At 40.3% G+C, this 25,578-nt stretch overlaps 1 protein-coding gene across 2 annotated transcripts in view; it reads right to left on the bottom strand.

Moving 5' to 3' along the window:
- Positions 1–25,578, bottom strand: part of cacna2d3a (calcium channel, voltage-dependent, alpha 2/delta subunit 3a) — a 174,304-nt gene that overhangs the window by 63,985 nt on the left and 84,741 nt on the right. For both annotated transcript variants that reach the window (XM_035536211.1, XM_035536210.1), the window contains exons 10-12: positions 25,144–25,233; positions 22,540–22,653; positions 4,453–4,531 (exon numbers count right to left, since the gene is read on the bottom strand). In XM_035536211.1, coding sequence (XP_035392104.1) covers positions 4,453–4,531; positions 22,540–22,653; positions 25,144–25,233 — 283 coding nt within the window. The remainder of the gene's footprint in view (positions 1–4,452; positions 4,532–22,539; positions 22,654–25,143; positions 25,234–25,578) is intronic.

The raw sequence follows: 25,578 nt of genomic DNA, 5'->3' as shown, positions 1-25,578 counted from the left end.
CTTGGGTAGCCACAGTTAACCAATTACAGGCAAAGTTCAATATGTGTCCCTAACCACATAGAGAGAGCTTCAAAAGAGAGATTGTAGTGAAGTAAACAGAATTTCCAGAGAGACAGAACATTTCGGACAATGGTTCTTCATCAGCTGTGCAAGAAAGTGCTTCTGAATTAGTAGGAGGAGGATTCACTCCTACTCTCTCTGTATGCTAGGAGGAGCCACTCCTACTGCTAATTCAGAAGCACTTTCAGAAGCACTACTGCTATCAGTATATATATATATATATATATATATATATATATATATATATATATATATATATATATATATATATATATATATATATGCTGCGGGTCAGATGGGACACACCCTGAACCCTGAGCTGTAGCAGACTACCAAGATAAACTGAAGTACCTGAAAGGCTACTGGACGTTGTGAAAGATTAACAACTCTGGCAGCTCTAGCTAACATCCAAGAAAGGGTCTCAAGCATGAAGAACATGACAGCTCCAGGCCCATGCCTACTGGCTGAAGAAGCTGACTGCTCTCCATGAGCACCTAGCAGCACAAATGAACCAGCTGCTTATGGATGGAACCCACCCTGAATGGTTAACTGAAGACCGGACAGTCCCCCAGAAAGGAGGTCCAACATGGCGGGGCCCAGAATACTTGAGGCTGTATAACATCGACAGGATTCTAGGAGCCTTCATCAAGAACTCGGTAGAGCTGTGGAGGACAACCACAGGGCCAACTTCAAGCCAATAGCATGCGTCACCATCAAGTGCAGGATTTACCAAGGAGAAGCCCTGTCCCTGCTGCTGTTCTGCTGAACCCCCAGAGTGTGATCATCAAAAAGAGTGGCTACAGATACTGGCTACAAAATGCATCAACCATCAGCCACCTACTGTAGATGGCTGACATGAAACTCTATGCTATAAGTGAATTAGTGACTCACTAATTCACTACCTTGGAATCCCACAGGCAAATGGGAATCATGAAGAAGCCACAAGGAAAGCAGCTACAAATACCTACAAAGAGTCCTGCAAAGTCCTGCAAAGTCCTGCAAAGTCATGCAAAGTCATGCAAAGTCCTGCGAACTCAGCTGAATAGGAAAAACAAGATCTCAGTCATCAGGTACCCCGCTGGCATAACAAGCAGATATCAAGACAAGGAAACTTCTAACAATGCATGCAGGGTTTCATCCCAAATCCAGCACTCTGAGGGCCAAGGACTAGTGAGCATCAGAGCAACTATCCAGGAAGAAACAACCAAAATCTAGGAATACACCAGTATAATGCCCCCAAGTGACAAAGTGCTTAGAGAGTACCTCAGACAGCAGAAACCTGAGGAGGATGCAAATGAGGAGGAGCAGGGTCCATCATGGGAGGAAAAACCACTGCATGGTATGTACCACCAGCAGATAGTGGAAGTAGCGGATATGGAGAAATTCTACCAATGACTGGAAAAGGCTGGATTAACAGACAGCATAGAGGCACTAATCTTGGCAGCACAAAAACAGGCGCTAAACACGAGATCAGCAGGGAGTACATGGCACATCATAGCCAAGTGGATGGCAGTTTACAGAAATATCTGTGCCGAGTACAGGCTGGAAGTTCCAAAGGTGGTAGAAAATGATTGTGCTAAGATCTTATGGAACTTCCAGATACAGACAGACAAGATAGTAATGGATAACCAACCTGACATAGTAGGGACATAGTGATAGATGTGGAACTCCTGAGTGATAGCAACATCAGGAAAAAGGAACATGAAGAAATGAGAAATAACAAGGACTAAAGGAAGAGATAGAAAAGTTGTGAGTGATGAAGGCAACTGTGGTCGCCTGTGCTCCACTAAGGGTTGTAACCTCCAAACTGGGAGAATTGCTCCGACAGATACCAGGAACAACATCTGAGATCTGTTGTCCAGAAAAGTGCAGTCATGGGAACAGTTAAGATACCACACAGGACTCTCAAAGCTCCCAGGCCATTTAGGTTTTATATACATATGTATGTGTGTGTGTGTGTGTATATATATATAAACCTTAATGTGTAAATTTTGTTGATAACTTGCATGTGTGACCAAACATTGTTAGAGAAATGATCAATCTAGTCACATCAGCTTCTTACTGGTTTATTTACCCTTGGACAGGTTCAGGTAGGATAAAAGCAGAGCAGTGCTCTAGTATGAAATGCTACATTATATGCAAATAATGACAAAATATGGTAACATCTACTGATCTATAATAAAGTATAAATGTCGGTTCGAGGTTAAAGGAGTATAAATAGACTAAATAAATATTCCTTATTTCCCAGACAAGGTCTCCCTATGCAAAGCCTGTCTGAGTGGAAAAGCAGTGAAGCATTTACATCAGGAGAAGGCATCAGAGAGGACGTGCGGAAATTGATTTTCAGGTTTGCTATGCTGGGCAACACTTTATACACAACAGGCACAAAGAAATGCCTCAGACACTTAAAAAGCACATGCCTGAACACAGGCTGGCCTCACACAGATGCAGGTACATGCTCAGCACGTAGTGCCCAAACCTGCAAAGTATCTCTTCAGTGAAATGCACAAGATCTGTACCACTTGGCCTGGCATTTGAACATAAGTATATGTATGATGATTTGAACATGATAACTACATACACCTATACACATAGGCTAGGTTTCCACTGAGGTTGTTCACATTACGCATTTCTGCTTAGTGACAGCCTTTATTGGCTCAGCACAAAAACATGGCAAAAGTTTAGCTAGATTGACATTAACATGTTATCCGACATTTTTAACATTTTATTATTCAAATATTTGCATTTTGGAACAAATAGTACTGGAATAGCCCAACAATAAAATATTTTATATATTGCAATAAATCAATAGATAGAATAAAAGTTATTCTAGGTGATGAATTGAACTTTTAACTAGTGAATTTAATCTACATTAACTGAATAAGTAGTCCATGCACTTCCTCATTTAAGTTTCACTAATAGCTCAGTAAAGGCACAGATCTAACATGAAATGCAGTTTCTTGACATTCTCTGTGGTCTCTATTTTTTTAAAAAAAGTATAATTATTTTTAAAAAGTATAAATGAATAATAATACATGATCTACCATTTTCAATCTCTCTCTCTCTCTCTCTCTCTTTATATATATATAAAGATATTATATATATATTATTATATAGATATTATATATATTATATATATAGAGAGAGATATTAGATATTATAGATATTATATATATTATATAAAGTTGACTTCAGATATTTAAATAACCACACCGAGCTTTAGAACTTCAGCATCTGTCCTTTATACATGTTAAACTGCTGCCATTATCAAGCTCATTTCACAAGGCAAGACCCAGATCATCTCTTGAATATGCAGCATGACTGTCTAGGAGAATATCCAAACTCATTTTTATCTGTACACACCATCTGTACAAACTCATTTTTATCTGTACGCTCCTTTAGCAAACAAAAAGACAAAAATATTTTGGTAATTGGTGTGGTCTTGTTGGCATATTGTGGTTTGGCCATTCCCAAGTGGTGGCAAGTTCTTTAATCCATCACTGGTGGTGAGGAAAGAACCCACTCCCTGTCAGTCTTATCAGAGATTGCATTTTACCAGACAACAGTTTGAACATACCTACTCTTTGTTTACTATTTTCTACATTTTAAGAAAACAGTGAGGGAATCAAACAATGAGATGACACACAATTATACTGTTAAATACTGACTGTCTTAGATTTTAGATTCTTTAAATTAGCCACCCTTTAACAGCAGCTTTGAATGTTTTTGGTGTTCTTTTAACCAACTTCATGAGCTAACACCTATGATGCTTTTCTATCAGTCTGAGGAAGTAAACGTCTTAATAAAATTATTTGATGAGTGACGATTTAATGTTATTTTTAGCAACTTTAAATATTCCATTTTATCTTAGAATTAATTTTATATATAAAACATCGGATTAAAATGCTTAATTAAAAAATGCTTCATTCGGTCAAGTGTGTCTAAACGTTTGATTGGAATTGCATATATAGGTAGTAAAGATTGCACTATAGTGCCCAAGGGTTCCAGAGAAATAGGATGTTTCGAATACAGAGCCTCTGATGGGAGCCTAAACTATGGGCTGGCCCTGTCACCAACACATACACACACAATTTTGCTTTTAGTACACTGTATGACATGCCTCTGCAAATCCCTTTGCTTGAGTCATTTATTCGCATTAAATCCCAGAAAACAGGGGACCAAACAAATCATTTGTATAACCATGCCGACCTCAGCAACTGTGACCCTACTCAGGCTGGCAAGCCATTAGATGCATTGTTGCCACCAATATGAACATATGAAAGAAAAATCATTTATTGACACACAATTTTCCCTTCTCCTCCTCTCCCTTAACGAGCCTGTCCAAATGTTTGCAGAGTGCCGTGACGGGAAGGGAAATTGAGGAAGCCCAACCTTTGTTAGCGCATGCCATCCATTTCAGATTATCAGCAAAGGCAGACTCCCGCCCAATCAGGTAAGGGAATATACGGACCTGTGGAGAGAGAAACAGATATTAGCCATCAGTCATTTTTAATCGCCTCGGATAACTCCAAAGCCTGCTCGCTCAATAGCAGATAAGGCTGTAGTTCCTCCATGCGCTATCTGCAGTTGATTAGTTTGGTGTTCATATAGAATTTATCTCTTAGCTTTTTTAATGCACCTCTCAGTTAACAAATGAGAGAGTAAACTTAGCATGATTATAACATTTAAATGCTAAGCACATGCTATCGGAGATGGAGCAAAGCAAAATTCAGGATTAGCAGTCATTTATTCAAGAGACTAATCAAGTTATTATTTCTTTTTTACAAAACTGAAAAATATAAATACATATGATCATGAAGCTTAAGCATCAATAATACAATCAGATTTTGAATATTTCATGTTTATATTTTAAAAATCTGCTAAAATGACAGGTTTCTATACTAGCTGGAAAAATACACTTTATGGACAAAACTATTAAGACAGCCCTATTAGTCACGTGATTCAATCAGTCCAATTGCCACAGGTACATTTACAAACGCTATCCAAAGCAACGTACAATTATGACTGAGTACAACTTGAGCAATTGAAGTTTAAGGGCCTTGCTCGGGGACCCAATAGTGGCAACTTGGCAGTGGTGGGGCTCAAAGCAGCAACCTTCTGATTACCTTAATTAATGAGCTACCACTGCCAGGTAAACTTAAGCAGCTAGCCATGCAAGATAAAATCAAGCACCTAGCCATGCAGTCTGTCTTTACAAACATTTGTGAAAGAATGCTTTGTTCTAAAGAGGTCACTGAATTCTGGTACTGTAAGTGTGGTACTGTAATATGATACCACCATTGCAAAAAGTCAGTTTGTGAAATTTCTTCCTGCAAGATATTCAATAATCAACTGTGAGTGGTATTATTGAAAAGTGGAAGCCTCTAGAAGCCACAGCAACTCAAGCATGAATTGGGAGACTATGTAAAGTTACAGAGAAGGTTCGCCTAATGCTGAGGTGCATAGTGCATAAAAGTTGCCAAAAGTTGACTCGATAACTGCAGAGCTCTGAACCTCCTCTGGCATTAACATCAGCATAAAAACTGCTCTGGGAGCATCACAGCATGGGTTTCCATGGCTGAGCAGTTGCAGTTGTATTACATCACCAAGCACTATGCGAAGTGTTAGATGGAGTGGTGTAAAGCATGCCGCCATTGGACTGTGGAGCAATGGAAACATTCTGTGGAGTGAAGAATCATGCTTCTCTATGTGGCAGTCTGATGAACAAGACTGGGTTTGGTAAATGCCAGGAGAACATTACCTACATAACTGCAATGTGCCAACTGTAGTTTGGTGGAGGAGGGATAATGCTATGGGGTTTTTCAGAGGTTGGCCTAGGCCCCTTAGTTCCATTGAAGGTAAATCTTAATGCTTCAGCCTACCTAGACCTCTGTTTTTAGACCTCTGTATGCTTCCAATTTGGGAACAGTTTGGGGAAGGCCCTTTTCTGTTCCAGCATGTCTGTGCCCCAATGTACAAAACAAGGTTTATAAAGGCATGATTAGGTGAGTTTGGTGTAGAAGAACTCAACCCCATCAAATACCTTTGGGATGAACAAGAATGAAGATTACTAGCCACACCCTCTCGTTAAACATCAGTGTCTGACCTCAAAAGTGCTTTTCTTGATAAAGAGGCAAAAAAATCCCACAGACACACTCTTGTAGAAAGCCTTCCCAGAAAAGTGAAAGCTATAGCTGCAAAGGGGGGAATAACTCTATATTAATGCCTATGGATTCAGAATGGGATGTCATAAAAGCTCCCGGAGGTGTAATATGTGAGTGTCCCAATACTTTTTGCCCATATAGTGTATCAGAAGTATGAAACCCATGCTAAAGCATGGTCACATCTGGCTCCCTCCCAGCTGCCAAACCTGCTGCATGTATTTATAGGTGTGATGTGAAGATGTGTGTTGGGGATGGCTTGAAGGCACTTTTTAGAGGTGGCAGAGTTACCAGATTGTGGCTTCTGTCTGTGTGGTTTAAGGGTTATAAGGGTGCCTGGGGGAACACAGCCTCCCTCCTCACCACAGCTAAGCTTCAGGCCATCAGGCACCAGTCCAGCATGGAGTTCGAGCATAAAGGTGTAAAGGGCAAGGTCTGAAAGAAAAACTGTCCTGCGTGATCATCTGTGGGGATTGTTGATGTTCATAAATAAGTAGAATTTTTCATGATTCGCTTTGTTTTTGTTGATCAGATATGGTTTTTGTTGTGTGTAGACAAATGTGGATATAATATTGGTAAACAAAATATTTAAGCATTTCAAATGGTACACACTAGGAGTCCAAAGCCTATTGTGAATAAAAAAAACTGCATAAATGCATAAAAAGTATTACATTTCTCTTAATGGGGTTGAACAAGACTGAAACCTAAATTATCTAATAACTGTAAACACATTGTCATTTATGTTAAAAATGCAGTTATGTTTTTGTTTTAAAAGCATGTTAACAAATTCCGTATAAAAGACAAAGTGCAACGCTATCACACCGAGTATTACTGTCATTAGTTCTTTATCTCTCATCCTGTGTATGTGTGTGGAGAATGTGTGGGTGAGTGTGTCTGTGTTTTGTAGCTTTCTCTAAGAACTCCTACATTTCAGTGTACTCCTACCTTTAGGTCTTATTTCTGAGAGCAATACTGTCATAAGCAGTTGGCCACCATGTGCCTAAACAAACACATCATATGGCCAGCCATTGCACAACAAGCCAAATGAAAGTTCCAGAAACTCACAGATAAAAAGAAGGTTAAGCAAACCATAGCTGCACAGCAAACAGAATACCTAGCCACTTAAAAGAGTGTCATGTTAAACCACCTAGCAAATGCCAATGTCTTAGAAATTACATTTTCCGAACACCCTATGATGACCAAAGAATGGCAACAAGTTAGAAATGATCTGACAGCTCTCAGTTCTGGGTGGTTTCACTCGGTACAATCCCAGCAGACCCAGCTGGACATTTTCTTAGAGTTCTCTGCCAACTGCACACTTGGCTGTGCAGCCACATTTAAAGCCTTGATTATAACTTTTACTCACCATTTGGTTTTCCACTGTACATCTACTCAAGGCTGTGCTGTGTTATATAACATTTTCAAATATGGTTTGTGTGCTTCACCAATCAGTGATCTGCACTGGCTGCTTCCAGCTCATTCTGCTTGGTACCTCAGCATGAAGGGTACTCATTTACTGTGGGAAGTATGCTAAAATGCATGATCATGGATATAAAACTATACCTAGATGCCCAGTAAAAAATGACCATAAGTCCATGATACTCTGTTCTGGCTCTGAAATCCAAATCCGGTCTACATTTTTGTAATCACTGAACAATTACTTCAATTGATGGGCCACTGTGACCTTACAGCTGACTCCTAGGTAAGAACAGGGTAGAAATTCTGCTGTAACTGGACCTTGAAGAACACAGATTGACAACCATGGCTCAGGGCTAGGCAATATGACGGTTCTACATAAAACCAAATTTTAGAATTTTAGAGCTCTCCTGAACAATGTGTGGGGTGATCATCCTTTGGAATGATCTGATATCATTGGGCTAATAATAGCACTGTGATTAATTATCCACTAAACTACATCTGATCGGTGGACTGAGAAGCTGTACACAGAGTAGACAGTGAAAAATTCCTGAGGCTTTTATAAGAAATGAGTAATATATATGTCTGTACCCTAACCAACCTCGTTTCATCTTAAACACACTTTGTTGCAGTTTTCAGTAATATTATTTGCAATAGATAGACAGATTTATGCCTTCATGCAAACATACACATATACACTACTCAGCAAAAGTCAAGCAGTAGAAACACAGATAAAGGTAGTTGCAGTAGATATAACTGCACACACTAAATGCTCAGAAATGAATGGAACTAACCAGTGGTGCTCTTCTAGCACATAAACATAATGGCTGCCATGCACTTGTGCATACACACGAGAACCCTGCTGTGAGCTCTTGTGACCTCTGTTGCGATTCACTGACCCACAGCTCCTCTGAGTGTCATGTCCAGATGGGTTGTCTCCGCTTCATTATGCCCTGGCCGTAGGGAGCTCTGTTCCCTTTTCACAAACTCACACAAACCCACACATGTACCCCGATACAGCTTCAGGAGGCACTGTGGTACGCATTGAGAAGTGCGGGTCTTTAAAGAGTCCATTGTCGATGGAGAAATACTCAAGAAATTGCTAAGCTTGAATAGAATAATGGTGCTCACAAAGAAATATAGTGATAAGAACAATATTAAAAATAATTGTAATATGGAATTTAGCAGTAAAACGGTGCTTCATTACAGCGAGGAACCCTGGTGGTCTGGCACAACAGCAGTGCTGGATCTGATGAATATGGTGATCTTTGGAACATGTTGAGGGAAGTAGAGCTGCTTGTCCAAGTCTGTTGCCAGCTGCCTGCCTTAATATGTTAATATAGCCCAAAGCTGCTTTAGGTGTGGAATTCTGCTTCTCTGGTGAAGCTGATGACTTGCTTCCTGAGCCTCACTCCTTGGCTGCTGTCTGTTGATAGCACTGCAGATGGCCTTCGTAATAATGCTGATCACTCAGTCATGCTGCCAATGAGACCAGCTTTCCCACAGGGCCTTTGGAGCTGAAAAGGTGTTTGAGGGTCTCCCTTCAAGGATCTATCATATTTAGTGGATTCTCTCCAATCCCACCCACCAGACCAAATACTAAATGGCTCTAAAATAAGTTAGGGAAGGCTAATGCCAAAAAAAACAAAGAACAGTTGGGTAATATAAAATAAAGATTTAAATTAACATTAGAAAAAGTAAATGGATATAACAAAACATTAAACCATAGTAAAAATAGGTTTTCCAACTTACAAGAAAAAACAAAGAGACTAATCTGTTAGGTTCATCAATCAGTTCCCCAGCAGAGTAAGCCCACAAAGATGCAAAAAAAATCCATTTTCTAGATTCTACAAAGTGTGCAATCTGCTGATCCACACAATTATGGTATAAGCTCATATATACCAATTAGCTTTACTGTACACCTCATATTAGCTACGGAGATGGAGAGACAGTCACAAAGAAAAAGATGCATTGTGGTTCTGCTCAGCATAGGTCTATCAGTGCAATGTTCCTTTGCGATCTTGGCATGCATCCTTCCACCTTGTCTAGGCACCTTGCTACCTTCTCTCCACTATTCTGCTGGGGCTCGTCTCCTATACGGCTGTGCAAAACTAGCTGCTTCCATTCTCATACACAGATACTCTCTCCATGGCAGAGCCATGACTCCACTTGCTCCACCCTGACATCAATTCTCCACTTCCTGCTGGGTATGAATATATGTGTCCTGGACACTTTGGGGTCACATGACTTTGGAGCAACCTATAGTGTAACACCTCCTGAAGTGAAAGACTAAGATCTGTCAGTGGTGTTCATGAGGAGTCTCAGTCTTTGCAGATGTTTCCATTCTGCTCAAGTGGTCTGGCAGACCTAGCTAATAATCTTCTTTCTATTTTACTGGTTGACTCTCATTTCTAGGTGTATAATGATCATTACATTTTATGACACCTTTCATACATAAAAATGAGCAAATAAATTCACACATTAAATTTGCCAATAAAATGCACACATTAAATGTGCAAATAAAACACACAAATTGAAGAAAACTAAAAAAGGCTAATTTAGACTGGACAAAGAAAGAAAAAAAGACATAAAAAAAGACGAACAAGCAAAAATATTTGTAATGGAAACAGAATATGCCAGTGAAAAGTATGTTTTAACAATGTTATCAGTGACTGATAAATTTTCATTGTCAAATTGTCAAGAGAAAATGTTTGACACAGTTGAGCAGGCAGAGGTTATCTTTGGCATATAAAAACTAAAGGCTGCTTTAACTTGGAGACTGAAAGCTCAGAGATAAATAAACATCCTCAGTAAAAATATCATGCTGACAGGTACATGTCTGCAAAAGAGCTGGAACATCTTCACTGGTACTCATATTCTTTGTGGATAGTTTTGCTTGGAGACATATCTCTGAAGCTCTTCCCCAAGCTTTTTCCATGTTTCTCCAAGAGACTGGCATGACTTTGAGCACAAATATTTATAATGGAAATAAAATATGCAAATTAATGACCTCTTCTTGCTTGGAATCCTTACCCAGCCAATCATCATCTCCTGTCCCAGATGAATCTGTCTGTCTCTGGGCGCAGCTCCATTGTTACTGTTTTATCTATGGACAGGTGACTAGAGTGAGTAGGACCATTGGGGAGATGGTGCTGCTATAGTGAGGTTTTTCACCTTCACTCAGACTTTCAGTATGAAACATCTGGAGTATGTGGTTGCTTACTGTGCCACCTTCACTTCCAACAACAGCACATGATGTGGTGGGCTGCGGTATTGTGTGACCACCACTGCATGCTGTAGCGTTCACCACTACAGTCAGAAGAGCCCAGAAGAACAGGGGTGACCAGGTGATGTCTCTGGTATTCCAAGATTTAATTTTAAATTTGAAAGTTACTTTTCCAAGGACTGAACTAAAATAAATAGTATTCTACATTTTCTACTCCATATTTATACTGAGATTGCAAACTGAGTACAAACATGTAATCAGATCATTCAAAAGATTTTTCAAGCTGAATTTAACCTTAGAGGCACACCTGAAGTTGTACCCAACCTATTAAAGTCACAATTAAAAAACTTTTCATTCTTTTTCCCCTCTCTCTCTCTCTCTCTCTCTCTCTCTCTCTCTCTCTCTCTCTCTCTTTCTCTCTCTCTCTGATGTAGTTATGTTCACATTCTAAATAGAGTGAGATCTCAGAGGTCTGCAGCCTTCCTAAGCCACAGAATGGAGCACACTTACAAAGACAACTCTAGTCTTCAACACTGCTCTCCACACAATTATGTTTTTTATTTAAATACTATGTGCCCTATGAGCAATATTAAACACAATGTACCAGCTTCTACTGAAAATAGAATAAAAGAGAAGTTGAACTATAACTATTATCTAATAACAAGTGATGTTACTTTTCGATTGTAGACAGAATTAAATTGATGAACACAAAGAGAAAGCCGACTGACTAGGTACAACTCCTCGCTGCATAAAGGATAAAGGGGCATTCCTGCATAAGATATGAGGGGCATCTTAAACCATTAGCACAGATGCGCCATTAGCACTGAGCTAGCACAAATAATAGCCCACAGGTGCGATGGGAGGAACTGGGTGGAGGACAGCTAGAGAAAGAATTGAAGCCATTAAAAGTTAACACATTTTTCAGCCCAAACTTCCTAAAAGTATGACTCCCTCTTTTCACAGCAGATAGCCATGAAAGATTTCTAAAGTTTTCATACTATATTGACTGTGTTTAACCTCAGAGCACACAAAATGTCCATATACAATTTTTAAAATGTGGATGGATAACATAGTGTTTGGTATGTGTATAACCAAGAAGACTAAGACAGATTAAAGTATGTAGAATTCAGTGATACTCAGTAGCATTCACTGTTTAAAAACTGTAATAAAATGCATGAGTGCATAATAGATACAGAGGCTAGGAGTCATAAGTATACAATACAGTCAAATTATTGGTAGGTCAGCCAAGAAGTCTTAGGAGCTTTAATAGAATTTGGTACAAGGTTCTTCACCCTGCATGATACTCAGTAGTCAATGCTCTTTCAATCTGAAAAAACAAAGCAAAAAAAAATGGTGGCTGCTCCAGATGCTGGGGTGGTTGCTGGATGTTTGGCGCTCTTGGCACTATTGGAATTGGCAATGGGTAATGTAATCCTTAATCCAGGTTTCTGGTTAACAGGAACATCAAGATGAAATAAGGGAAGCTAAATTGTTCCCTCTGCTGACAGAGACAAAGCAGTATTATTACCTCCAAGCTCTGCTTTAAATAGTGGTTTTGAACAATGGAGGAACTGCCCCACACGACAAACATATAGAGTGTACCGTTGGGTAGAAACCCTATTGGAATGCTGAAATCTTCTAAGGTCCAGTACCTCCATGACAAAAGGTTTCTCTATGATGAGATGGAGAACTCTGGATTAACCCAAAATTACTTACAGTCCAATCCTGTAGCCTAAATAAACAGGAATATCTTAAAATAACACATTTGGCACAGGTTAAAACTTTTGTTTACAGTTAGCCTCTCCATGAATTGACTCTAATTCTCTTTTGTTATTTTATTGTGTCATTTTTCTTCATCTTTTAATTACTCTTGTCTTGCTTGGTTGCATAAATATTATGTAGCGATCTCACTGGATATCAGTATAAACTAAGTACTGATTTAATAAATGTCATTAAATGTTAAACTATGAGTCTGGCTTGTGTTACCTCTATGTTTCAGAAAGTAGGGACTTCTCAACACCTATACCAACAACATAAGACAAAGGTTGCCTTTAGATGTGTAGGGCTTTGAAATGTTGTGTGAAAGATCCACTAGCTGTGTTGTGTCTACCCATACCAACTAAGGGATACAGAAAGTGGGATGTACTGATCTTCAAAGCAGGACAGTCAGTTGGGGGAGTTCTCCCCCTTTATTATATATAGAAAAAAAGCACAAGGGATATAGAAGAACTTTTCTTGCACAGTTGATGAAGGACCTCTGTCCGAAAGGTTCTGTTTCTCTGGAAACGCTGTGTACTTTACTACAATTTTGAATGTATATATATTCCCCACTTGCCTTCTAGATGGTCTTTTTTCCTTCAAGCTCAGGTTCTCTAGGAACTTGAGAGTCCTGCCTAGTATCTTAGCTCTTAGTACTGTACGTTTCTAAACTGAGATCTTGGATATAGTTCCTGGAATCTGCTGAAGATCCCATTTAACCAGTTTGGGGGTCACAGCCCCTAGTGCTCTGATTACAACGGGAACCAAAGTTGCCTTCACCCTCCACATCCTTTCTAGCTCTTCTTTTAGCTCTTGGTTTTTCTCAAGCTTTTTGTGTTCCTTGTTCCTGATGTTGCTATCACTCGGGATTGTCACATCTATAACTACGGCCTTCTTCTGCTGTTTATCCACCACTACTATGTAAGGTTGGTTAGCAATCACCATCTTGTTTGTCTATATCTATATCCCACAGGATCTTAGCATGGTCATTTTCCACCACCACTTAGACCTTGGAATGTCCAGCCGATACTCTGCACAGATATTTCTGTATACTATGCCAGCCACTTGGTTATGGCATTCCATTCCTTGCTATCATCTTGCATCCTGCTGTTATGTGCTGGATTATCTCAGGGGCATCTTTGCACAACCTGCATCTGGGATCCTGCCTGGTATAGTAGATACCAGCTTCTATTGATCTCAAATTCAGACATTGTTCCTCTGCTGCCATGATTAGTGACAAACACCTCACTATTCCCCGGAATTACAGAGATCTGGCACAGGCATTCAGTCCCACTAAGGCTACACAGCTTCCACCCATCATGACTGGGATTGTGCCATCACTCTCAAGGAGGGAGCCATCTTTCCCAGGTGTAGAATCTACAATCTCTCAGAGGAGGATGAGCAGACAATGGGACAATACATTAAGGAGTCAATGAAGCAGGGGTACATTTGTCCCTCCACTTCTCTGGCCTCTGCCAGCGTCTTTTCCGACAAGAATAAGGACGTGGCCTTGAGACCTTGTGTAGAGTACCAAGGGCTCAATGAACTGCTTGTGCAGTACCCTTATCCTCTTCCCCTGGTCAGGTTAAGGTGCTCATAATCTCATAAGGATTAGGAACGGCGATGAATGGAAGATAGCCTTCAGCACATCCTCAGGGCATTATCAGTATTTAGTCCTGCCATACCGTATAGTCACAGTTCCCTCTATCTTCCAAGCATTCATAAACGAGGTCCTAAGGGAGTTTCTGGGCAGATCTTTCGCTATCGACGACATCCTGATCTATTCCTCCTCCTGGGACCAACATGTGCGTGATGTGCAGGCTGTCCTCCTTAACCTCTTGCAGAACCTCCTCTACTGCAAATTAGAGAAATGTGAATTCCACCGCAGAGAGGTGGATTTTCTAGGTTACATCATCCAGGAGGGCAATGTAAAGACCACAAACACACAAGGAATTACAGCGATTCCTGGGGTTTATGAATTTTTATAGGCAGTTTATCAAGTCCTTTAGCACGTTGGCTAGGCCGCTCACAGATCTGCTTTGGGGACAGGCTAAGCAGATAAAATGGACCGCTGAGGCGGAAAGGTCTTTCGAGGAGCTCAAAACCGCCTTCTCTACTGCTCCGGTGTTGCAGCAACCGGACCCGGAAGCCTTTCGTGGTGGAAGTAGATGCGACAGATGTGGAAGTAGGCACTGTGTTATCCCAATGCAATGGAGAGACAGGAAGGCTGAAGCCCATAGCCTACTTTTCCCAAAAGCTAAGCCCATCAGAGAGGAATTATGGGGTAGGGGATAGAGAACTCCTGGCAATGAAACTCGCCTTTGAGGAATGGAGACATTGGCTGAGGGAGCGCGACACCCCTTCACGGTAATCACTGACCACAAAAACCTGGAGTGCCTCCAGATTACCAAGAGGCTGAACTCCTGGCAAGCTCTTCTTTTCAAGGTTTGTTTTCTGCATCAACTATAGACTGGGAGAGAAGAGCGTAAGGGTGGACGCACTCTCCCGGCAACACAACGCTGAAGCCCAGTCGACCAACCTGGAGCCAGTTCTCTCCCCCTCTTGCTTCTTCGCATCGCTTAGGTGGGATCTCGATCAACAGATAGAGGCAGCCAATCCCCATCCACACTGTCCACTCAACCGACTCTACGTGCCACCCAGACATCGTAGAGCCCTTATCGCATGGGCACACACCTTGGTGGGAACGGGCCATCCGGGGTCTTCGCGCACAGCACAATTAGTAAGCGCAAGCTACTAGTGGCCAGCCATGAATGAGAACGTGGTGAGCTACAATGGCTTTGTGCGCAGACTGTGCTCGCAGCAAGACGCTGCGCACCCCACCTGCAGGTAAGCTGCATTGCGGTGGATTCTGTTACTGACATGCCTGTATCTGAAGGTAACATGGTCATTCTGGCAATAGTGGACAGATTCTCTAAGATGGTACAGTTCATTCCTTTGGCAGGTCTACCAACAAGGTGCTTGAAACATTCCTCAGAGATTTTGATCCATGTTGACATTATAGCATTGCACAGTTGATGCAGATTTGTCATCTTTCACCACATCCCAAAGGTTCTCTATTGGATTGGGATCTGGTGACGGTGGAAGCCATTTGAGTACAGTGAACTCTTTGATATGTTCAAGAAACCAGTTTGAGATGATCTGAGCTTTGTGACATGGTGTGTTATCCTGCTGGAAGTAGCCGTCAGAGGATTGATACACTGTGGTTATAAAGGGATGGACATGGTCAGCAACAATACTCAGGTAAGCTGTGGTGTTATAAACATGCTCAGTTGATATTAAAGAGCCTAAAATGTGCCAAGAAAATGTCCCCCACACCATTACACCACCAGCAGCCTGAACCATGTATGTAAGAATTCTTACATTTTACCCTGGCTAAATATATCTTTACACTTACACTTACACACACACTTACACACACACACACACACACACTAAAAAAGGTAAGCAAGGGAGACAAAGACAGGGAGATTGAGAGAATCAATCCTTGTATACCAATTTTCAAAGCTGGACAGGTGGGGTGGGTGGAAATTGTTCCCCCTTGTGGGTCTATTCTGTTTCCTCTCAGGTTTCATTATAAGACAAAAGTCATTCTAGTCTCTCTCTCTCTCTCTCATGCATATATATATATATATATATATATATATATATATATATATATATATATATATATATATATATATATATATATATATGCATGTATGTATATGTGTATGTGTTTAGGATGGGGGGTGGGGATGTTTAAGATACCCCTGATAATCCCCTTGGGAACAATGTAGAAATAACCTGCTAAATATATCTCCATTCTTACACACACACACACACACACACACACACACACACACACACACACACACACACACACACACACTGTCTTTCTTACTCACTCTCTCTCTCTCTCTCTCACCCTTTTTTATGAGAGAAAGAGAGAGAGAGAAAGACAGGGAGCGTGAGCAGATGTTGTCTGATATTTAAAAGAATACAAACTTTCAAAGCAGAGCACAATACCTTGCTGTCTCTGAATCGCTGTCACTCCATTGATCAAACAATACACATATAAAAAAACAAAAACTTCTGTTTTCCCTTGCTTCCAGCACAGAATCATATATATGACAACTTTCTGCATATTAGTACATTATTATTACATTGGTACATTATCCTTTTCTATTTTTTAATACCTAAAGATGAGAAAATGAAAATTACAATGAGATAATTCCAGTAAGACATTACTTCTTTCCCTATTGTTATGCTGTATTATTCTACTGTACGGTGCTGGAAACATATAAGCAAAAGTGTGGACTTTTCTATATATCTTTGGACTTCATTCCATTAAACCAAGATTGAGCAAAATAATGTTTTATGTATATGCTTATCTAATATAAGAACCTCCACAGTACAAACAGATTATTGTAGATATCGAGTGTGGGAACATAGAACATGTCGTTCCCCATTTTCAGAAAGGTTTTTATGAGACTGAACTGAATCACTTGTTATAGCATTCGTTTCCTTTATTGGATTCGCCTGAGCAGATCAGGCTGATGTGATTCTGGTGTACCTGTATTAAATCAAGAAGCCATCAACCAGGACTGCTTTAATCCCATTAATGATCTGGTAATAGGAGAGTAAATAGCAGATATACGTGCAGAGAAGGTGTTGCACTTGTCTAACCATTTAAGAACCTCCAGAATTTTGGATTAGTAATTAGCTTGATGGATCATTTAAAGTCCTTAAAGCTTTGCAAAGTCCTTGATCATTACATTACACTTAAAGTTACAGTCAGTATTGTCCAAAACAATTTATAATAGTGCTAAGTTGTCTCCATGGAAGAAATTCTTAAGTATACAAGGCCTATTATTGAACAACTACAGTGCTCTCAGTCAATCCAAAATTTTAATAAACTTTAAACCTGAATATTTATGAAAGTAAAAGCCAAAACCTCATGGCTTTCCTTGAATATTTGTCTGCATAATTATTGGGCAACTATTAGTGTGCAGAATTATTATGCAACTAAATGAAAAACAGAAATTATCCCATCTCACTTGTTTATTTTCATCTGTTAAAGTGAGAATAATAAACAAACAAACAACTCAAAATTTACAAAAAAAACCACTAAATCCTTCACTTTAAATCTCGCATTTAAGAAGAGCCCACAAGTACCCAATAGGGGTTATGTCGGGTGAGGAAAAGGACCATGTCATTATTCTTTCATTTTTAAAGCCTTTACATAGTGGAGCACTTTGATGCATGCGATGGAGCATTGTCCTGCATAAAAATCATGGTCTTCTTAAAAGATGTAGACTTTTTCCTGTACCACTGCTTGATGAAAGTGATTTCTAAAAACTGGCAGTAGGTTTGGGGGGTTGATTTTGAGTCCATCTTCAACCCGAAAAGGTCCAACTAGCTTAACTTTAATAATACAAGCCCATAGCAGTACCCCACCTCCACCTTGCTGCCGTCTGAGTCGAAGTGGAGCTCTGTGCCTGTTACTGATCCAGCCACAGGCCCATCCATCTGGTCTGTCAAGAGTCACTCTCACCAAATCAGTCCATAAAACCTTTGAAAAATCTGTCTTCAGATATATTGGCCCAGTCTTGATGTTTCACCTTATGTGACTTGTTCAGTGGTGGTCAGGTTTCAGTCATCCTTATCTTTGCCATGTCTCAGAGTACTGAACACCTTGTACTTCTGGGCACTCCAGGTAGGTTGCATTTCTGGAATATGACTGCACTGGAGGTTAATGGGTCCATGGTCTCTTCACATTTGATTCTTCTCAAATCTTTGGCAGTTAATTTGCATCTTTTTTTCTCAACACGTTTCTTGCAACCTTGTTGGCTATTTGCAACAAAAGATTTGATGGTTCTGTGATGCCATAATATCTCATCAATCAAGAGTCTTCCATCCCTCTGAAAGACTTTCTACCATTTTTTACTTTTCAAAGTTAAATCTCTTTTTTGGCAAATTTTGCCTGAAGAAAAAAAGCTGCCTAATAATTATGCACATTTTGATATAGGGTTTTGATCTCCTTAGGCCACACCCTCTCTCATTACATAAATCACCTTATATGCATAAAACCAATAAGAATTCAAGTTTATATAGCTTAGACTTGAAAAATATGCATAAAAATGATCATATGGTCAAAATACTCTCTTGCCTAATAATTGTGCATACAGTGTACTTGAAAAGATTGGTCTTTAGTCTATGTTTGAAGACAGCAAGAGACTCTGATGTACAGACAGGAAGTGAAAGTTCATGACCTCCCAGTCTCTTAAGGGTCGGTGGAGCAGGACCATTTTGGGCTTTGTAGGCACGTGTCAGGGTTTTAACAACTGATGCAGGCAACTACAGGAAGTCAATGGAAGGAACACAGCAGTGGAGTGATGTGTTAACTGACATTGCATCATGGATGACAGCCAACCACTTGAAGTTCAACCTTAGTAAAACCAAACTTCTGTACATCCCAGGTACTCCCAACCCTTACCATGACCTCACAGTTTCCTTCAAGAACTCCCTGGTATCACCATCTGAAGCTGCCTGTAGCCTGGGCATAACTTCGGCTAACCAGTTCTCATTCTCAACTCATGTTTCAAATCTAGCCCGGTCTTGCAGATTTGTTCTTTGTAACATACGAAGGATTCTGACCTTTCTCTCGTAGGAAGCTAACCAGGTGCTTGTGCAGTCACTTGTTATCTCAAAGCTAGACTATTGCAACTGCAGCTACTTGTGGGTCTTCCTCCAAGAGCCATCAAACCTCTATAACTTGTCCAGAATGCAGCAGCACAACTGGTCTTCAACCTTCACACGTTACTCTGCTGCTGCGCTCCCTTCACTGGCTTCCAGTAGCTGTACGCATCAGATTTAAAACCTTGATGCTTGCCTACAAAGCCAAAAATGGACCAGCCCCTTCATACATGAGGTCAATGGTCAAAGTCTCAAGTACTTCAAACCTCAAGTACAGCTCAGCTTGAAATATCGTGCTACAGGACTCATGGAAGACAAGCATCAAGTCTATTTTCTGTCCTGGCTCCAAGATGGTGGAATGAACTTTCACTTGCTGTCTGGACAGCAGAGTCCCTTGCAGTCTTCAAATGCAGATTGAAGACCCATCTATTCATGGAATATTTAAATGACAACTGACCCTGCTCCTATATTGACTAACTAAATTAGTACTTATTGTAGGGTATTGTTTATTACACTGATGTTCTCTAACAAACTCTAGTACTTATTGTTTATTACACTTATCATGTTTAACACATCATGTTTACCTTGTGTATTTTGTACTTCTAGGCATCTCTGTATAGCTACAGTATTCTAGATCATTGGTATATTGGACTCTAACCTGCTGCACTGGCTAAGATGTATTCTATGAGTAAATGACAAAGCACTTCTGTAAGTCGCTGCTAAATGCTGTAAATGTAAATGTGTGTGTGTGTGTGTGTGTGTGTGTGTGTGTGTGTGTGTGTGTGTGTGTGTGTGTGTGTGTGTGTGAACTTGGGAAGACTGAATATGAGCCATACAGCTGCATTCTGGATCAGCAGCAAGGACCTAGTGGTGTGTACAGGGAAGGCTGCCCAGAGTGAGTTGCAGTAATCCCGTGTTAAAATGATGAGGGACTAGTCCAGCAACTGATTGGCATCTCTGAATAGAAATGGGTGAATTCTGCAATATGGTAACATGGGCAGAGAATGATAGCTGATGGTCCATGTCCCCACCTAGAGTTCTTGTAATTTCAGACAGCATATGTGAGTTCTCTAATGAGATGGCCAGATCTGGGCGCAAGGAGGAACCACTGGGATCAGGTTTCAAAATGTACACAATTCCCGATTCTATGTTAGATATTCTGGGATGATTCCAACCAAGACAGCCTGCCAAGCTGGTGCTGAGAATAGTGTTTCCATGGTGACAAAACCAAAGGTGCTGATGATAAATGCCTGTTGTGAGGACAGTGGCAGTGCCGCGGGGGTGCCCTTCAGCAGAGCTGACAGTGCCAGCTTTTGCCAACCTCTCAAAATGACAATTTTTCCAAGTCGACAGGCACACATTTAGCAGATAGGGAATGCTTAGATTAAGCAAAAGAGGGAAGCAGCATGCACTCATATTGATTTGGCCACACAATCTTTTTACACACGCACACACACACACACACACACACACACACACACACACACACACATTCAAACACACTTCATTCAAACACAGAAATGCACAGGCTCAGATGATCAGTCATTTAAAATCATTCGCATACATTTACATACTTGGTAAAGTCATATAGGTAAGTTGAAGTGTATCATTGGTTGAAAAGCCCTAAATAAACACAGATCTAAGTAGACCCCAGATGTAAAACCCAAAACTAAGTAGATCTGATGTTATGGATCCATTCTTCAGGGACCCACAGCCAAACCAGTTTTGTTCAGATCCTCACATCAAAAGCTGCAGGGCACCTGTATGAGAGTATGCGTGTTGTGTGCCGGAAAATAGATCAGAAATGGTAATTAAAATTCATTCATTGTTGTGCACCTTTCATGTAGGCAAACTTTGCCAGTGCTTATTTTCCAACAACTTCACATGAAACGGTTTTCCTGAAAAATGACCAAAAAAGGAATATTTTCAGTAAAACAGAACAAGTAATAAAATCACCTGCAGAGGTGTAGTCACCAAATAAAAACACCAGTGGCCAGTGCTATATGCCAGTGGCATTTTTGGTTCAAACAAATTTAATTATTTTGTCACCCAGCTCTCTGCTTAATATATTCCAATAGATTCCAATGCCTCAACATGCTTGATTAAAAACCTTTCTGTCTTTCAAACAAAGCTGACTAGCACCACAGAGAAAATGAAAATGGCATAGGCCAACCCACCTTATCAATTAGAAGGAAACTATCTGAGTGCCCACGGATTTGAGTTTGAGTGTCCATGGGTATATCATTCCAACTGCAACTGAGTAGTGGTATCAATGTATAAGGCTATTGACTATGACATCTATGAGGGGAACATTAACTCAACAAAAGAAAGAGAAGAGGAACATTAGCTCAGCAGCACATGGCCAGATATTAGTGATGAAGTTTGTCAGCAGAACCCAGCCACCCAGGAACACATTAGCTGTAGAGCATGAGGAGGAACCATTAACTGCACAGTGCCGGGAGGAACTTTAACAATGAGACACAGAAAGGGGCATTAGTGGTGTAGTGCACAGGGAGAGTACATTAGTGGCATATTGGCTCTTGATAGAGAGGGACCTGGCCATGATGCAGGTCATAAACCCCACAGACACACACACACACACACACACACACACACACACACACACACACACACACAAAGAGCAGCCATCAGGTTATGTCACTGAGCCATTAAAACCACCTCTCCTGGGACAGCCTGATTCGTGTTTGTGAGTTTGTGTGTGGTTTGTGTATGCTTTTGTATGTATGTGTGTATGCACATATGTTAAGATCCGAGCAGCAGCAGGAGTGAGAATTCTCCCCCGGTTAATACACAGGCAGCAAGAGACGGGAGCCAAAGGCAGTGAACTTGCTCTAAATGCATCAGTGTGTCTAATATGGAAGCTGGACTGGATCTGCTACTGAACAGTGACAGGAAGGCAGACAGCCCATGTGACTTCATAACCACTTCACATCTCTAACATTAAAAACACAGAGATTCCAAGAGTCCTCAGGATCTCATGCCACAAGAACCATATCACAGCATTTTTACTTTGGCAGCTAATTTAGGAAAATACTTATTAGACACAGACTGGGAACTTACCACAACACAATTTACACTGTGTAGAGTCATACACATAAAACTGTGAAATTCCTCATGCATAATTATTTGAATCCTCTGCCCCTCCTCCCAGGTCAATAATTGCATTTGTTCTCAACTGACTGCATTAGTAGCCTACTGTACCTTTCTGTCAGGCCAGTTGTATTTGGCAAAGACGGCATCATATGTGTCCACAGCGCCGTCCGTCACTAGCATGATGGCTTGACTGCATGTGCTGCCTCGACCTGTCTGATTAAACTAGACACACACACACACACACACAAATACACACAAGTATGCAGGCACACACATAGACGTGAAGGTGAAAAAAGGTCCATCAACACATACCCATCATCGGTAAAACAACAGTATCTTAAAAAAATATCTAAGATCATTGTATCAAAATGTTACATTTATATCATGTTCATATAGACAACCATTGCAATTTTACATTCCATTTAAACTACATGCCATCTTCATGTTACAATAAATCAAAGACAGATGAAAGCTGAATGTGTATAAAAAGCACATCAAATATGATCATAAATCCCACTGGTCCCATTGGTCCCCTTATGTGCCATGGTAACCTCATATGATATATCCCAGTGTTCACCTCTATGGTGCCTGTTTTCTGGGGGGTTTCCTATTAATCGGTCCTTACATTAACTCACATTAAAGTCAGAGATGTTTGTCTGTAATCCTGCCTCTCATCTAATGGTCCTCATTAAAACAACCAAATAACCCAAGTCAACCAGAACAGATTTACCAACAAAACGTTGGCCTATAATGAAGATAAAAGTTAATGCTCTGAGTTCATACATTAGCCCGTTATCACTAAAGATAAGTACAATTAATGTTACACAATAACATCTTAGTTATCTCTCACTGGAGAACATTTCATAAGGATCTATAGGATGTGTGTGTGTGTGTGTGTGTGTGTGTGTGTGTGTGTGTGTGTGTGTGTGTGTGTGTGCGTGTGTGCGTGCATGTGTGTGTGTGCGTGCGTATGTGTGTGTGTGTGTGAGAGAAAGAGAGAGAGAGTAGGTGTGTGGTGGCAGGGTGCATCATAGTTATTTTAGAGGCATCTGCAGTACTAAATCTTACTGATGACTCATTCACTCTTGAGCACCTCCTGCATCCTTCAGCCACAAGTTCAGGACACTAGAGAGAACCCCAATGTCAGTGGAGTTGCAAGACCTCTGGGAGATTATTATAGGAGCCATGCCTGTGTGGCTATAGCTTCCCGAGGCACACTGCTGTAACCTTGCTCAGATACAGATCCACTCATCAAATGCAACCCCCTGGTGAACCATGTGCCATCAGCATCATTTACATAGTTCAACTCGTTATTCAATACAAATTTTCAACTCAATCATTAATAGCTATGGTTGATTTAGAAAATAACTAATGGAAATAATAGGCAAGCCCAACACTTATTTTACCCGAGTTTCATGTAATTCATGTACAAATTTCACAAATTAAAGTCCAAAGGTGTCGAATCAAAAGAAGAAGATGCGAATATATGTTGACAGCAGTGCTAACAGTGTTTGTTTTTTTTTTATCATTTTATAGACAATTTCTCTTGGAAAATAATTGTTTTTCTATAGAAATACACATATATTTTTCTTCTGATTAATGTCTCTTGCTCTTTTTTTTGTGCTACTGCGAGGCCACTGGAGCACTTGACTTGCTTTCCGTAATCCAGCCCATTATCATTCAAAGCTCACACTGCCTTCACAATATCTGCTTTCTGCTGATACAAAAACACCGTTCCACAAGGCTCATGATTTTTTCTTGTTTTCCCTGTAGAATGCTTTACTGTTCCATGCCAGTACTCTTCAGTACCTTATGATATAAGTCTATGCAACACAATAACCAATGAATTATGAGCCTAGAAGCGGGGTGATAAAGCACTGCATTTCTCTGGTTTGCCTGCTCTTTACACAGACATGTCACTGTTATATCAAGACGGGAGTGTTGCCTGTCTTGGCAAAGTGTATGACAAAAGAACTGTGGCGTAGGCAGTAATGGGAATGAGACTAAGATTATGCTTTGAATATGTTTAGAAAAAACCCCAATTAACTTTAGTCTTATCTTATTGATCTTAGTCTTATTTATTGATCATAGCAATATCTTATTGATATGCTTATCTCCAAATGTGATTTCTACATAATTCTCTTGACACAGAATTGGCTAATAGTCTCATTTAATGTCATTAGGGTAAGTGAAATAAATATAATATTTGTATGGATTTAATATTCTGCAGAGCTACTGCTATTACTTGTTTTATCAAATTAGACCAGTACCAGTACCAGTACCAGTACCAGTACTTCTCATTGAGTTGGTTAATATTAAAAGGGAATGGGAGTGTTACAAACTAATTTTCTTTTGGAGACCATTATGAAATAGATGAAATTTTCAATCCAGACAATAACAGCCATTTTTGACTGAATTCTGAATGCAAATGAATTTCCTTGATAGCTCCATAAGCATCTCTTAATCATCATTTTAAATGATGGAATAAAGTTTCTTAATTTTCTGCATCGCTTGAGATTATTGTCTCTGTGGGTGATGTGTACAGAGCTGTGTTCTTCTGCAAAACTCATTATCCAAATGAATAAACATCAAAACATAATGTCATGTTGAAATTAAAAAAAAGGGTTTGTCATACTTGCGTGGATTAGCGGGTACACATGACACGGGTCTGGTCCAGGACATGCGTGTGTGTGTGTATGTGTGTGAACTCACGTCGCTGAGTAGCTCAAAGGCCTCGGTCAGAGCCACATCCAGCATCCCTATGCCCCTTGCTTGTAGCTTGTCAAGGTGTTCACGGAAATGCTGCAAGGCAAATGACAGCGCAAGTTAGCTCTCTCATGCACGCGCATGCCTGCAACTGCACACAGAGCACTGTACTGTTTGGTATGGGTTAAAAAAAAACAAAAAAACAATGAATTGAAAGCAGCACACAGAAATGTCATTGTTGTCAAAACTCCTGCTCCAGAGTGTTCTTCTTTCCCAATCTATTGCGTTTGTTTGTTTGTTTGTGTGTGTGTGTGTGTGTGTGTGTGTGTGTGTGTGTAGTGGGTTTAAAGACCAATAGACCATGACCTGTCTGTCTTGTTATTAAACAGAGCCCCAAGGATTGCATCAAAATCATTTAATTTAAATAAATCCTACTGTTCT

This window comes from Electrophorus electricus, chromosome 18 (assembly GCF_013358815.1).
Source record: "Electrophorus electricus isolate fEleEle1 chromosome 18, fEleEle1.pri, whole genome shotgun sequence".
In the NCBI taxonomy this organism is placed as follows: domain Eukaryota; kingdom Metazoa; phylum Chordata; class Actinopteri; order Gymnotiformes; family Gymnotidae; genus Electrophorus; species Electrophorus electricus.
Note: the sequence above shows the minus strand (reverse complement) of the source record. Positions and strands in the feature narration are given on the sequence as shown.